The 13,478-nt window shown below is 38.7% G+C and overlaps 2 protein-coding genes across 2 annotated transcripts; one reads left to right on the plus strand and one right to left on the minus strand.

Annotated features, from left to right (window-relative positions):
• The first annotated feature begins 386 nt into the window (after positions 1 to 386).
• atoh1b (atonal bHLH transcription factor 1b) lies at positions 387 to 4,319 on the plus strand. Its single transcript, XM_017489780.2, has one exon. The coding sequence runs from the start codon at positions 963 to 965 to the stop codon at positions 1,656 to 1,658; it is 696 nt and encodes a 231-aa protein (XP_017345269.1). The 5' UTR covers positions 387 to 962; the 3' UTR covers positions 1,659 to 4,319.
• On the minus strand, positions 3,192 to 13,445 carry dok3 (docking protein 3). Its single transcript, XM_017489685.3, has 5 exons — positions 11,635 to 13,445; positions 9,217 to 9,513; positions 6,238 to 6,337; positions 5,394 to 5,563; positions 3,192 to 5,091 (listed from the first exon to the last, which is right to left on the minus strand). The coding sequence occupies exons 1-5, from the start codon at positions 11,692 to 11,694 to the stop codon at positions 4,342 to 4,344; spliced, it is 1,377 nt and encodes a 458-aa protein (XP_017345174.1). The 5' UTR covers positions 11,695 to 13,445; the 3' UTR covers positions 3,192 to 4,341.
• Between the last annotated feature and the right edge of the window lie 33 nt (positions 13,446 to 13,478).

Here is a 13,478-nt window from a genome sequence, read left to right on the forward strand (position 1 = left end):
GATTACAGTGTATAAGGATGTTTGCTCAACAGTCAGTTCAGTTCTAGTATAAAAGTTTTGCACACATTAACTAGGATATGCAATTTATTACTGCGATATGAAATCTTGAAATTTGCACTAAGAAAGTTTTGCCTAACTGAAGTCAGATCCTGTGGTCTGTTTTCACCTAAGACATCTACCCAAGTATGTTGTCTTACATGGAGACCAAAATACATAATAATAATCAATCATCTTTTTTTTGGTGGAATAATCTTTACTCTCCAAAAAGAAGAATCATAATGCAATTCATATTATAATGTATAACCCCACCCACCCACCCACCCAATAAATAAATAAATAAATAAATAAATAATTAAAAAATAAATAAATAAATCATCCATCACCAGAGAACAATTGCCTTCCTAAAGTGTCAAAACCACAAGTCCTCCTTTCGTCTGTGGGCGTGGGAGGAACTTTTCCTATTGGCCCTGAAACACCCGACTGTAGCTCCGTTGGGAGGAGGGTCCACTCTGAATGGGTACTAAAGGAGCAATCAAGGCACCTGGATGCAGGCCGGAAGTGTCTCCACGTCTGATGTTAGATCAGAGTAGATGCACCATCCTTAAAGATCTTTCAGTCTTCAGCTGAGGAGGTTTTTTAAACTCATAGAAGAATTGCTTGGATTTCGAAAAGGCAGTTTGAGGAGGCGAAACTTCAAGTATCAAGGACTTCTGCTTCACCTGCAAACTTCTGAATCACTTTTTTTTATTTTTTCCCCCGCCTTCATTTAACTCAAAATAGACGTGTTGGGATTTCTAAAAAAAAGTGCCTTTTGGAGAGCATCAAGGATTTTTGTTCCATATTTAAATATTTTGAAATTATTTTTCCTTGCTTTACCAAAAAGAAAGAAAGAAAAAACATAATTGCTGGAATTAATACAACTGACCCACATTTTATTTTCCACCAAGTCTTATATTCTGACCATGATGGCCAATGCTGAAGTTTTGACTTGGTCGGAAGCGCACGTGCCAAAACGCCTGCAGGACATCCCCCAGTCCGAGCGCGCGACGCTGACCCGCAGTGACCCGCGGGGCTGGATGAGCGCGCACGCGCATGCACCCGCCGCGGCCCGTCCCGGTCACTACGCATTACGCGCCTCGCCGGACGTTACTCCGGACACCTCGCCGGACCCTGTCGCCGCCGTTGACCCTAAAGAGCACTCTCTGGGCGCCGCGCACAGGCACCGGCGAGTCGCGGCGAACGCGCGCGAGCGGCGGCGCATGCACGGCCTGAACCGCGCGTTCGACCGCCTGCGCAGCGTCATCCCGTCGCTGGAGAACGACAAAAAGCTGTCCAAGTACGACACGCTGCAGATGGCGCAGATCTACATCGCCGAGCTGTCCGATCTGCTCGAGGGTGTGGCTGCGCGTGGTACCGGGGACGCATCGCGCGCGCGCCGGTGCTTCCAGACGCCTTGCACCGGGTACGCCGTGGACGCCAAGATGACGACGACGACGACGACGCCATCCGCCGCTCCAGTGACCGAAGGACACGTGCTGATCCTATCCGCACCCTCAGCTCACTTTGATCCCGAAAAAATGGAGCTTGCGGCGTCCAACGGCAGTGACGGAGAGTCTTCCCACTGCAGTGATGCCGAGGAAGGACACACGGGAACTTAGTGAGCGCCTGATGGACGGGGAGGGGGGATTGGGTGGACGAGGACACTATTTTTTACTAACAAATTTCCATATATATGGAAGCTTTCTTTAAGGAGAGTTTTCCGCCATGCCATAGGAAAGGCTTCACAACATTAAGTGTAACTGTAATGTAAACAGATAAAAAGTGTGACATGTATGACATAAATTAAAATTTGCTGAGCTATGAAACAAAAGGATGTGCTGTTATTGGAAAATAATAAACTTTGTGCTGGTAGGAACTCCATTGTGGATTATTTTCCTATAACAACACACCTCCCAAATGTTTTATTCCTTATATAATGTAACTGTTGATGTGGATACAGCAGACTTTTCATTCCTCTGTGTTTCACACTTTAAACTTAACAACAAGCGGAGACTTCTGTCCAGTCTGAGGCTTTGCCCAGCCGAGGCCTTCGTCTGCAGGCTGCAGTATGACAGTGAGATTTCTATCCGTGCCAATCCTAAATTTAAATGAGCGTTTGTTCACAGATTTTACATTATATCATTAATGCAGGGCGTTATCAGTTATTGCACTGTAAACACACTTCCCTTTACTTTTATTGTTCTCATTTCTTGTCTTCTGTGCAAACAACCACATCGATTGTTTTTATCTGATGATCAAGTGTTTACTCAGTGTAAACTAGTTTAAGCTTTGACGAAGGAAGCTCACCTTAACTTTACTTTTATTTTCTAGCTCTCATTTCCTAACTGTAAAACCTTTCCTCTAATTTCTGATTTCTTTGTTTTCTATGAGACATTATTAATGATTAGCCTATAGCCAATTTAAATAAAGAATCTGTGCATAGAGTGGACTTCTTAAAAAAAAAAAAAATTAATAAAAATTAAAAAAGGAAAAAAAAGAAGGGACAGAAAATCCTACAGAAATATTTTTTTAGCATTAGAGTCAGTTTATTTATTCTACTAATATTAGTATATTTATGACTTCTTGAAATGTACAATTGAAGACCAAAACTAAATAATGTGGGTTTTTGTTTTGTTTTTAATATTTTTTGGTCAAATTATCTGAAAGGTGTTCTCCGATATACCAGTATTGTAAAGGCCAATAACACAGCAATAAACTTTCACATGCAATGTATTATTGCAGCCCTAAAAATAAACCTGCTATTGTGTGTGGGCTCATAAAACTATTATCTCTGTCTGTGTTTTAGTAGACATTAAAGGGGACAGATGCAGTAGATGTTAAAGTAGCCTGTTGGGGAAATTAATATAAAAAATGAACTTGAGATGGCCCACAGAATGACCTTTACCGTGAAACTCTGCTCTTATTTTTAATTTATTTTATTTTATTTTATTTTTTTGCTTGTCGGGGGCGGGGAAGGGGGGGGGCAATAGTGCACAATTAAAGTGCACTAATTCTGCACTTTATCACCTGAGCATTGTGATCCACAAATAACTTAAATCCACTACCAATGAACCAACTGCTTGCTATTTATGTATGTCATTTAATTTTTTTAACCAACCTACCAATTGTTTAATAAAAACCTTAAACAGGCATAACATTTACTGTTTTAATGTATACACCATTAACATTCTGTTATGATTAAAATCAAATATACAGATATTATATATTGTTACATTATGTGTATATCTTCTGACACACTCATCATGTTTAGATAACCTTAAATAATTTTCTTTACATATTTTCAATTTTATTGCAGTTACTGTATAGATAGTGCAAAGGAAGGCTCTAGATCTAATCATGGTAATTACGGAAAGAGCGTTCCTTGAGTTTGGGGTCAATCGGTCACTTCTTGGAACCGAAAGTACCTGTTGCACAATTTGTCAAGTCAATTTGTCAATCTTTTGTGATAACTAGTAATGAGCATAGTTAATATAGTACTACTCAAAATGTTCATTTTCTTTGATATGATATATTTTTTAAAAACAACATATGACTTATTGTACATTCAGATGTTCTTGGCTCAGTTGGTTGTTTCCATAATAGGGTGAATCACAAGAGCAATACAGCAAGTTTGTTGGCCAACAGAAGTAATAGCAAGCGACCCAAGCAGAGCTAGGGGTGCCAAGACTTTAATACAGCAACACTCAGAAGCTATTTTATCAGGCAGAGTGCAATAAATATCTTCTGACAAACTTACTCACAAACCATTCATTTCAATGACAATGAAACACAGTCCATATCTGGCCATATCATACACTGATGCATACTTACATCAGCCAATTAAAGATGGACTTAGGTACTGTTTGATCATTCACATCAGTTTTGAGAAACTGATCAGCTCTAAACACATAGGAATGCGTTTTTTGTCAAATACCTGAACGTGAGTATAGCTTTACAATGGTGGATTTTATGTTGTTATCATAAGGAATGTATAAACTTTTTCATTTAGACTAACAGCGAATGAAACTTTGACCTACAGTCACTACACTACAGAGCACAGCTGTGTCTGGTAGTCAGAGACATTATCAGGACAGTTCTGTCACGATAGTGTTTTATCAATCATCAGTCTGCACTATTTCAAGCTCCTTCATACCATCCTTCCATTGGTACCAGATAAATCAAATTGAGACCTGATAGAAAAAGCATTTTTGCACGAAACCTTTACAAGCTGGGAAATCAGATCCAGGTTGCTTCAAAACTTTCAAAAACACTAGGTTTGGGTTGCTTTTAATAGTGGTTCTCTCATTTCTGGATCTCATAGTATTCCGGTTCATCCAAGAGATCTGAGCTCTCTCTGTATGATTTGGGCGTAGGAGATGGTACGATTCTGGTCACGTCTTTGAAGAGAACATTGGATAGCATTTGTTTGAAGTTGACCGGGACTTCTTTGTAGCCAAATACGGGAGGCTGTTGGCTGCTTATAGGATTCTCTTGGTTGGTATCTATGTCGGGTTTTCTTCTGGTATGTAGCAGAGGTCTAACTGTGCTGTACAGCTGACTGTCAGAACTGTCCTGCCTCAACTGGGCTTTCTGGTTCCAGTCACAGGACGCACAGTCAAGTTCCTTGTCACTAATGTCCAAATCTTGCGGCTTTGTCTCTGTCTCTGGCACAGCCATTAGTTTGGACACCGGCAAAGGTGGAGGTGCCGGTATCTTTCTTGGTTTGGGCAGAGGTTTCACCTTGGCATACACCGCTTGATCACATTCAGGTTCAGGGCTTATGACAGGGGGTTTCGTGCTGGGGACTGCAGGAAGAGCAAGGTTTCTTCGGGAGATGCTTATTTTTGGAGGTGCTGGACTGGCTGTCTGCACTGGTAGGTGGTCCGTATTGTCTTGCGGCAGAGCAGTAGCTTTGGACAGCAAGTCTTGCACACTTTGATGCATGATGGCCTCCTCGATAGCCTGATAGATCTGTGGCCCCTGCTTGGAGAGGAAAATGAAGAGGCCCTCTCCTGTTTGGCAACGACGGCCAGCCTCGATAGTTAGTCCTTCCTGTAAAAGGGTTGACAAAAAAGTATGAGGCCTTTGTTGAATTTGAGAACCTAGAACTTTCCGAAAATGCTGAGGGGTGAAAAGTAGATAAGGGTAAAGGAACACAAGTCCTTGATTTGATTCATAATTGTTGGAACTTGTTAGAGGAAATGTTAGAAATGATGCCCCGTGCAGTATGCAGTAAATAATGTAGGTGTTGGTGGCTTTGAATGTCACATAGCCACGACTATGAAAGAATCAATAATATAAACCTAAAAACAAGACCTACAGTTGCCCATCTGAACTTGTCTACATATGCATACCTTGACCAGGCCAAATCTGCGGAGAAAGCGATACGGCCAGCAGAATGCTACATGGCCCGTCTTCATGTTCAGCAGACACAGGGACTCTTTCTCAGGGGACAGCAGGTATGATCCAAACATGCAGCAGCGCATGGATGCCTCTGAGCTTGCCACCGTCACCTGGAACTGACCTGTACACAGAATGAGAGCACATATTAATGTAATAGTCCTTTCAATACAATCAAGCTTTCTTGCACAGAAAGATCAGCTTGGGACAGCATGGTGAGGTGTAGTCTCAGAGCTCCTGGGTCCCTCTTCAATCTTAATCTCAGGTTACTGTCTCTGTGGAGCTTTGCATGTACTCCCTATATCAATATGGGTTTCCTCCTGATTCTTCATTTACCTCATACCTCCCAAAAACATGCCGGTAGGTGGAACGGCCATGCTAACTTGCCCCTAGCATCCAAAATCTTACTTACAGATCAAATGTCATCAATGGAAACAAAATGACCAGACTTGAGTTCATGTTATAATATTCATTTTCCAGTAGATCTATGACTAATAATAAAATTTGTCATAATCGAGTCATGACGTCACCAATTATCATTTACATGGCCATACTGACTGTATTGAATGTACACATAGATTTGACACTAGTGCGTTTTCTTTTAGGTAACATTCTCTTGCAAAACCCTGACAACAATCATGACTTGTGGTCAGCCTCTGCATGACTCAGACTAAATCCTCAGAGATGGCTGAAATGACAGCAAAATTCACTTAAAAGCTTAAAAACTAGTGATGTGCCCCAAGCAGTTAATGATAAAGCTGATAAAGTAGGAAAAAAAAACAAGGAGCTCCATCTCACCTGGACTCAAAGACGAGTAGATGTCATTCTCTGTCATGGGTGCATCAACATCATCACCATCTTCTCGCACTCCCCTGGCTTCACCACAACCCTCGTTCCACTGAGAAAATAAACAGAGATGTTACAAAACGGTCAGCATATGCAATTCCTCTTTTTAACACCTCATCTTTGAAGAGCAGCCAGAAAAGATCTTGTGCAAGCAACAGAGTTAGATGTGAAGACAAGGCAAAGTTTACCAGTACTTCCTCATTCTGCAGGTTCAGTTATCACACAGGAACTAAACCCAGCAAAGATGATTTTTTTTTTCACATTCAGTGCTCAATGTGAGATGAGCTGTAAAATCATCTGTTGCTTTATTATCAGACTGTACAAAAGCTCATTTATGCTTGTGTGGTCTTACAGAGCTGAAACACAACAAGACCTGTTAATGTGGTATCAGTTTTATTTGACAGTAATTAGGGAGGCTTTGGGAATACTTGTCCTGATTCAATTCAGCTTTTTATCACCTGGCAAAAATGCTTAAAATAAGCAAGGGTGAAGTTTGTATTATTCATTACTTTTGTCCTGTTAGGAGTGGTTCTTGAATTCAATTCATGGTGCCTTTCAGAGGAGGCTGTGTTTAAACTAACACTATACCCTACACTTGATAATTAGTTGTGCTATGTAGCACACTAGCGTAGAATATTGAATGTGGTTTATGTAAAGAATAAAACATTAAGGTGTGACGTTATAGGAAAATAATCCACGACGAAGTGGTGCGATATGACCGGATCTACATCTATTAAATAACGACACACATTCTAATTCTCAAATGTAATGTTGTGAAATATCTATTTGTTACAACAGTAGTTGCTGTTATCTAGTTATTTGCAGTTATAAACAGTCATTTTCTACTCGCCTCTATTTATTCCTCTCTCCTGAAGTTAATAAGACAAAAAATGCACCTTGTCATGTTGCAGAGAAAGTAGAAAATACAAACTCCTATGTCCTAAATACTTTCTCGTGTTGGAAAACAAAGTTCCAGCTGATGTATTGCCTTATTTAACTGTCACAGCTTGTGTCTTCTGCCTTTTATAAATAAACTGTGAATGCCAAATAAATTTACTTCATGGTTTCAGTTTACTTTTTCTAACCCAATTTCAGTCCCCTCCGAAACTATTGGAACGGCAAGGCCATTCCATTTGTTTGTGTTGTACACCAAAGACATTTGGGTTTGAGATCAAAAGATGGATATGAGAAGAGAGTTTAGGATTTCAGATTTTATTTCCTGATATCTACATCTAGATGTGTTAAACAATATAAAACAGAATTTTTTGGTATCAGACCACCCAATTTTTAGGCAAACAAATGCATAGGAACAGATAGTCAGAAGTAAATTAAAATAAATAACACTTAATATTTGATTGCATATCCCTTGCTTGCAATAACTGCATCAAGCCTGTGACTCACGGACATCACCAATATTTGGTTTCTTCTTTTGTGATGCTTTTCCAGGCTTTTGCTGCAGCCTCTTTCAGTTTTTGTTTGTTTCAGGTGGTTTCTCCCTTCAGTCTCCTCATCAGGAGGTGAAATGCTGCTCAACTGGTTTAAGATTTGGTGATTGACTTGGCCAGTCTAAAACTTTTCACTCCCCCCCCACCCCCACCCCCACCCGATGAAGTTTGCGGAGTTGGCAGTGTGTTTTGGATTGTTGTCTTGCTGCATGATGAAGTTACTCCCAATTCATTTGGATGCATTTCTCTATAAACTGGTGAAGAAATGTTCCTGTAAACGTCTGAATTCATTCTGCTGCTCCCATCATGGTTTACATCATCAATAAAGATCAGTGAGTCTGTTCCAGAAGCAGCCATGCAAGCCCAGGCCATGACACTACCTCCACCATCTTTCATAGATGAGCTTGAATATTTTGGATCATTGAGCAGATCCTTTTTTCCTCCACACTTCGGCCTTTCCATCACTTTGGTAGAGGTTAATCTTATGTGGCTCACCTCTGTATTTCTTTGCATATGCCTTCTGGTTTTCCAATTCTTACTGCTGATGAGTGGTTTGCATCTTGTGGTATGGCCTCTATATTTCTGCTCTTTAAATATTCTTTGAAAGGTGGACTGTGATACCTTCACCCCTGCCCTGTGGAAGTTGTTGGTGAGGTCACTGAATGTTGTTTTAGGGTTTTCCTTCACAGCTCTCACAGTGTTTCCGTCATTGACGGTTTTCCTTGGCCGACCCATTCAGTGTCAGTCTAGTTTCTCACTACACCAGTGGTTTCTTTCTTCTTCAGGACATTCCAAATTGTTGTATTGGCTATGCCTAATGTTTGTGCAATGCCTCTGATTGATTTTCCTTCTTTTCTCAGCTCCTGATCTTCATGTTGGTTTATCCTTTATAATAACAGATGCAATCTTCACAGGTGAAACTGAAGGCTCAAATCAGGAGTAGATGTTCAGAGCTATTTATTGTTTAAACAATTAATCTAACAGGACACATCTACTTTACGTTACTTCTCAAAAGCCATTTTGGGTTGAAAAATTATGACACCTCGTTTGCATTCATTACACCCTCGACTGTATTTCACATACGCTTACTAAATTACTGCTAATGACATGTTACAGATTTGTCTGAAAAATTTCAGCACACATGGAGAGCAAATCTAGGGGGCGTGTCCCTCTGGGCAGTCACTTGACACTACTGTCACTTATTGGCGCATGAATTTATAGTCTGGGCTAGAAAGAAATCAACCCCAGCTTCACGTCTCGATTCTTGCAACTGTTTTATAAGACATTTTTGTCTCTGAAAGACTTCGGCCTGCTAGCTCATTTATACCAGCCTCCGCTGAACATAACTTGTATTGGTATTACTACAACAAAATAGTGACCATCGGATGGCTTTCCAATTATATTACCGTGATTGTACTCTTTAAGGCATTAACACACACTATTGATTTTATAATGCTTGCACTTGTTTTACTGCACATGAGTTTACCTGAAATGCCAGAGAGCAGAGGGCAGGTACCCACTCATCCTGCGTCGGCGCTGCCAGCGTGTAGATGCGCTGAGCTGTGTTGAGGTAAAAGACGGTGCAGCCTGCCGGGCAGCTTTCACCCAGCGCAGGCGTCACGCTGAGGCAATCCGCCAGCCGGATCACCCGCTTCTCAGTTTTCTTCAGAATGGCAAGCTTCGCCGACACGCCCGTGCCTTCCCGCACGTCGTACATCTCAATGCGACCGATTCCCACCTGGCTGGGCTTAAACACCATCACCCAGATCTTCCTCCAGATCTTCTATTCATTACACAGAGACATGGAAAGGTACCGGCATTATGCTTTAGTCTTTCATCGATGAGTTCTCATTATGAGACTCTGATAGAATAATTATACTACAGCACTTGGAATTCTCCATTCTCATTGGGCAGAAGTCTCCAGTGTCAGCGCTTTGTAAGTATTTCTTTTTGAAAGCTGTAACATTTACACACTCAAACAGTTCACTTTGTGGTTTATCTGTAAAATGAGACGCTGTGTTTTTTTTTACTGCATTCAAATGAAAGGGGGAAAAAAGAAAGGTTGTTAAGAGAAAGATTGTGTATAGCTGCTAGAACGTAAGTGATAACAGGAACTAAGTTGATTTTGTGGGTGTTTTGACACTTTAAAAGGTGTCATTCCATTCACTGTTGTTGCTTATTTTCCTATAAAAGCATCCCCCAAGTGTTTTATTCTTTACGTATTTACTTATTTAACCTCTTTTTCGTGTCACTTGGTAAAAAACATTTGCCATCATTAGAGCATTGGGGACCACAAATATTGTGAACATGTGTACAGGCAACATAAGTGGCAGCAAGCAGGATGTGGCCAAAGAGCATACCATATCTATTTTTATATTTACATAAAGATCAGGTCCTTTCATGTAAGTTTACAGTTTAATGCCGAGGGAAATTAAGTCCTTTCTGCTGTAATTGAACTGAGCATGATATCCCAGTTTGTTCCCATATTTCTGCACCGAGACCAGTTAAGTGCTGGAGGTGAGAAGCTGAGACGCTGCGCTGAGTTACTCTCACATGCATGATTCATAGCTTATAAACGCCATTGTGCATACGGAGACACCTTGGGTGCCTAAACAGCTGCGGCTTTTCCTCCCATCAATAATGCAGCATGTTAATATTATCCTGACACTCTCAAGTTCCCACGATTCGTTATGAATTATTTAGCAGCGTTTTAACGCCGGCGGATTTGGGTGGGGGAAAAAATACAGACGTGTGTCTGTCTGTCTGTCTGTGATAACCACAAGTGTACCAAAAGTGGACAAAATATATAGTATATAAAAATACAGCCTAAAACATTTTTGAGATGTCCAGAGTGATTTTTACAACAGTCTTTGCAGTCTTTGTTGGATTTTGTTCTTAAATAGGTAACAGGGTTGAGTTTTCAAGGATAAAATTAACAAATACATTCAGTGCATGGTGTCTAGCGTCTGTGATAAGAACATAAGAACATAACAATAGAAAGATGCTCTTATCATGTGCTAAGAGCATAAGAACATTTTAATTAACATTTTTAAACAATTAATCATTTACTTACCTTATTATCATATATATTATCATTTATAATTTGTGTATCAGGTCTGTTTTTTTAAGGAGACTTTGTCAGTATCACAATATCAGGGAAAATAAGCAATAAAAATGAGAAATTTATTTCATATATATATATATATATATATATATATATATATATATATATTCACATCACATTTCTATTATATATATATATATATATATATATATATATAATAGAAATGTGATGTGAATATATATATATATATATATATATATATATATATATATAATAGAAATGTGATGTGAATATATATATATATATATATATATATATATATATATATATATATATATATATATATATATATATATTCACATCACATTTCTATTATATATATATATATATATATATATATATATATAATAGAAATGTGATGTGAATATATATATATATATATATATATATATATATATATATATATATATTCACATCACATTTCTATTATATATATATATATATATATATATATATATATATATATATATATATATATATATATATATAACACTCTCTCATCATATCTATATTCATATGTTAGTACGAGGTATTTCTAAAAATTATGCAAGTGTTCAAAGGTATTTAATCGTTTTTATATATCTTAGATCATGCTAACATTAATATTACTGAGTCACATTATCAGCATTACATTTTTATTATTTTGTAGTATTAGCAGTAATGATCCAAGCCACGATCATTAAAACAGCAGGTACAGCACACTGAAGCTTTTCACATTAATAATGACCACAACTATTATGAAGTTTTTAGTTAGTGTAAGTGGTAAGTTTTAAGACTCACCTTTCCAAATTTGACTCCCTGTAAAAACAGCGAGCCTTCTTTCACTAATATATCCATCATGCAGCTTCAGTGCAGATCCTTCAGCTCTTCTTCTCACGCTAAAGCTGAGGGGAACTAAAGAGCATGTTACCAACCAGCGGCCAAAAAATTTCATGTGAATTTCCGCATGCATGTTGCGCCATTTGCCACCAGGGTGTTTCTAAGCAAGATATCAATCATAACCAGATCTATTTTCAAGTGGCAGGAAACATATACAGAAGTAATGTTTTGTAACGTATCATTTTACATCGAGGTGCAAGTTTTGTAAAATACATGTATGTGTAACTACACTTTCAACACATGCCCCTGCTGAAAGAAACTATAGAAAGCCTCATAGAATTTGTAATAGTGGTAATAATGTGTAAGTGTAATAATGGTTATATGGGGAATTCTACCGGTTTTAATGGAACTGTAATGGTCCCTGTGGGTCTTGACTGGTAACTTGTTGCCTTCTATTGGTGGCATGTTATGTAGTGGATACCATTAAGAACCAATAATGGTCATGGTTTTAATGGTTAGCTGATGGTTTGTAATGGTATTTGCATTGGACACCATTAGAATTTCTATGATGGTTTCTATTGTTTTTTTCATCAGGGGCTACTTATATAGGACACCTTGTAGCTGTATCTGTTGCTATGCACATGTTGACAAGTGTCTAATGTTCTACTCCATTCACAATATATGCTATACTGGCTACAGATTACAGATACAGGCTTAAAAAATGTGCTTTGGAGTAAAACAGACTTACAGATCGATGCATGTCTGCAAAACAAGTTAGTTGGCGATCACAGACTGATACAGAATAATAGCAATTAAATTATGAAAGCGAACCTTTTGTGGACGTTATTAACTGCTCGCTCTCAGATTTCTTAAAGTAGTGTAAACTATAAAACATTTGTGGTTTGACTTAACTAGAGTGCTAAAGATGACATTTAGATCTAGATTTTTCCATTTAACAAATAGTTCCTTTCGTTTCTCAAGTCAAAAAACATTTAATAATACCGTTAATAATTATCAATTTGATTTTAAAAACCTTGGACTCATTGTGTACCTAATAAACTGGCAACTCAGTATAGAGTTTAATGGAAAAATCTAATGTTAATGTAAAATTACAATGGAAAATCTGTTCAAAAATATCAAGTCCAGAAAAAGGATTAAACCTGCGAGCTGTTTTGTGGGGGTTTTTTTTGTTTTTTGTTTTTTTTGGTCACACATATGTCTTATGTACATGTCTATTTTTATAGTGTTTTTTCACACCATGTGTATGTGAGAAAAAGTGATCTTACACACCCTTCCCAAAAATAAGATTGATTTGATATAATACAGTGCCCCTAGGTGTAAATGATTGTGTGTGTACTCTTTCGGCTGAAACTTTTCCTAATACCAAGTTAACCAATGGTAGCTATATAACATTAACAAACTCAAAACATTCTCCATTTATATTTTTCTTGACAGAAAGCGATGATGCCTAGTCAGTGCATCTTTCAAACAGGAAAACTGAGCAGAGACGAGAGGATTACTGAAGGTTAGATGGTGGAAGGGGGTGGGGTTTCCAGGGTGTCCGTTAATTCTGGAGGGGGTTCAAAACATGTATGCCACAGGTGTCCAATGTTATCCGCAAAGGGCTGGTGTGGGTGCAGGTCCAATCAAGTCCAATCAGTCCAATCAAGCAGGAGGCACAGCTGATCGCACCTGTTTAATCAGTTTCACTTTCACTAGACTCAGACGTGGCTTCAGCTTGGTTGGAATGAAAAACTGCATCAATACTGGCCCTCTGAGGATAAGACTGGACACCCCTGATGTAC

This window comes from Ictalurus punctatus, chromosome 2, assembly GCF_001660625.3.
Source record: "Ictalurus punctatus breed USDA103 chromosome 2, Coco_2.0, whole genome shotgun sequence".
Lineage (NCBI taxonomy): Eukaryota > Metazoa > Chordata > Actinopteri > Siluriformes > Ictaluridae > Ictalurus > Ictalurus punctatus.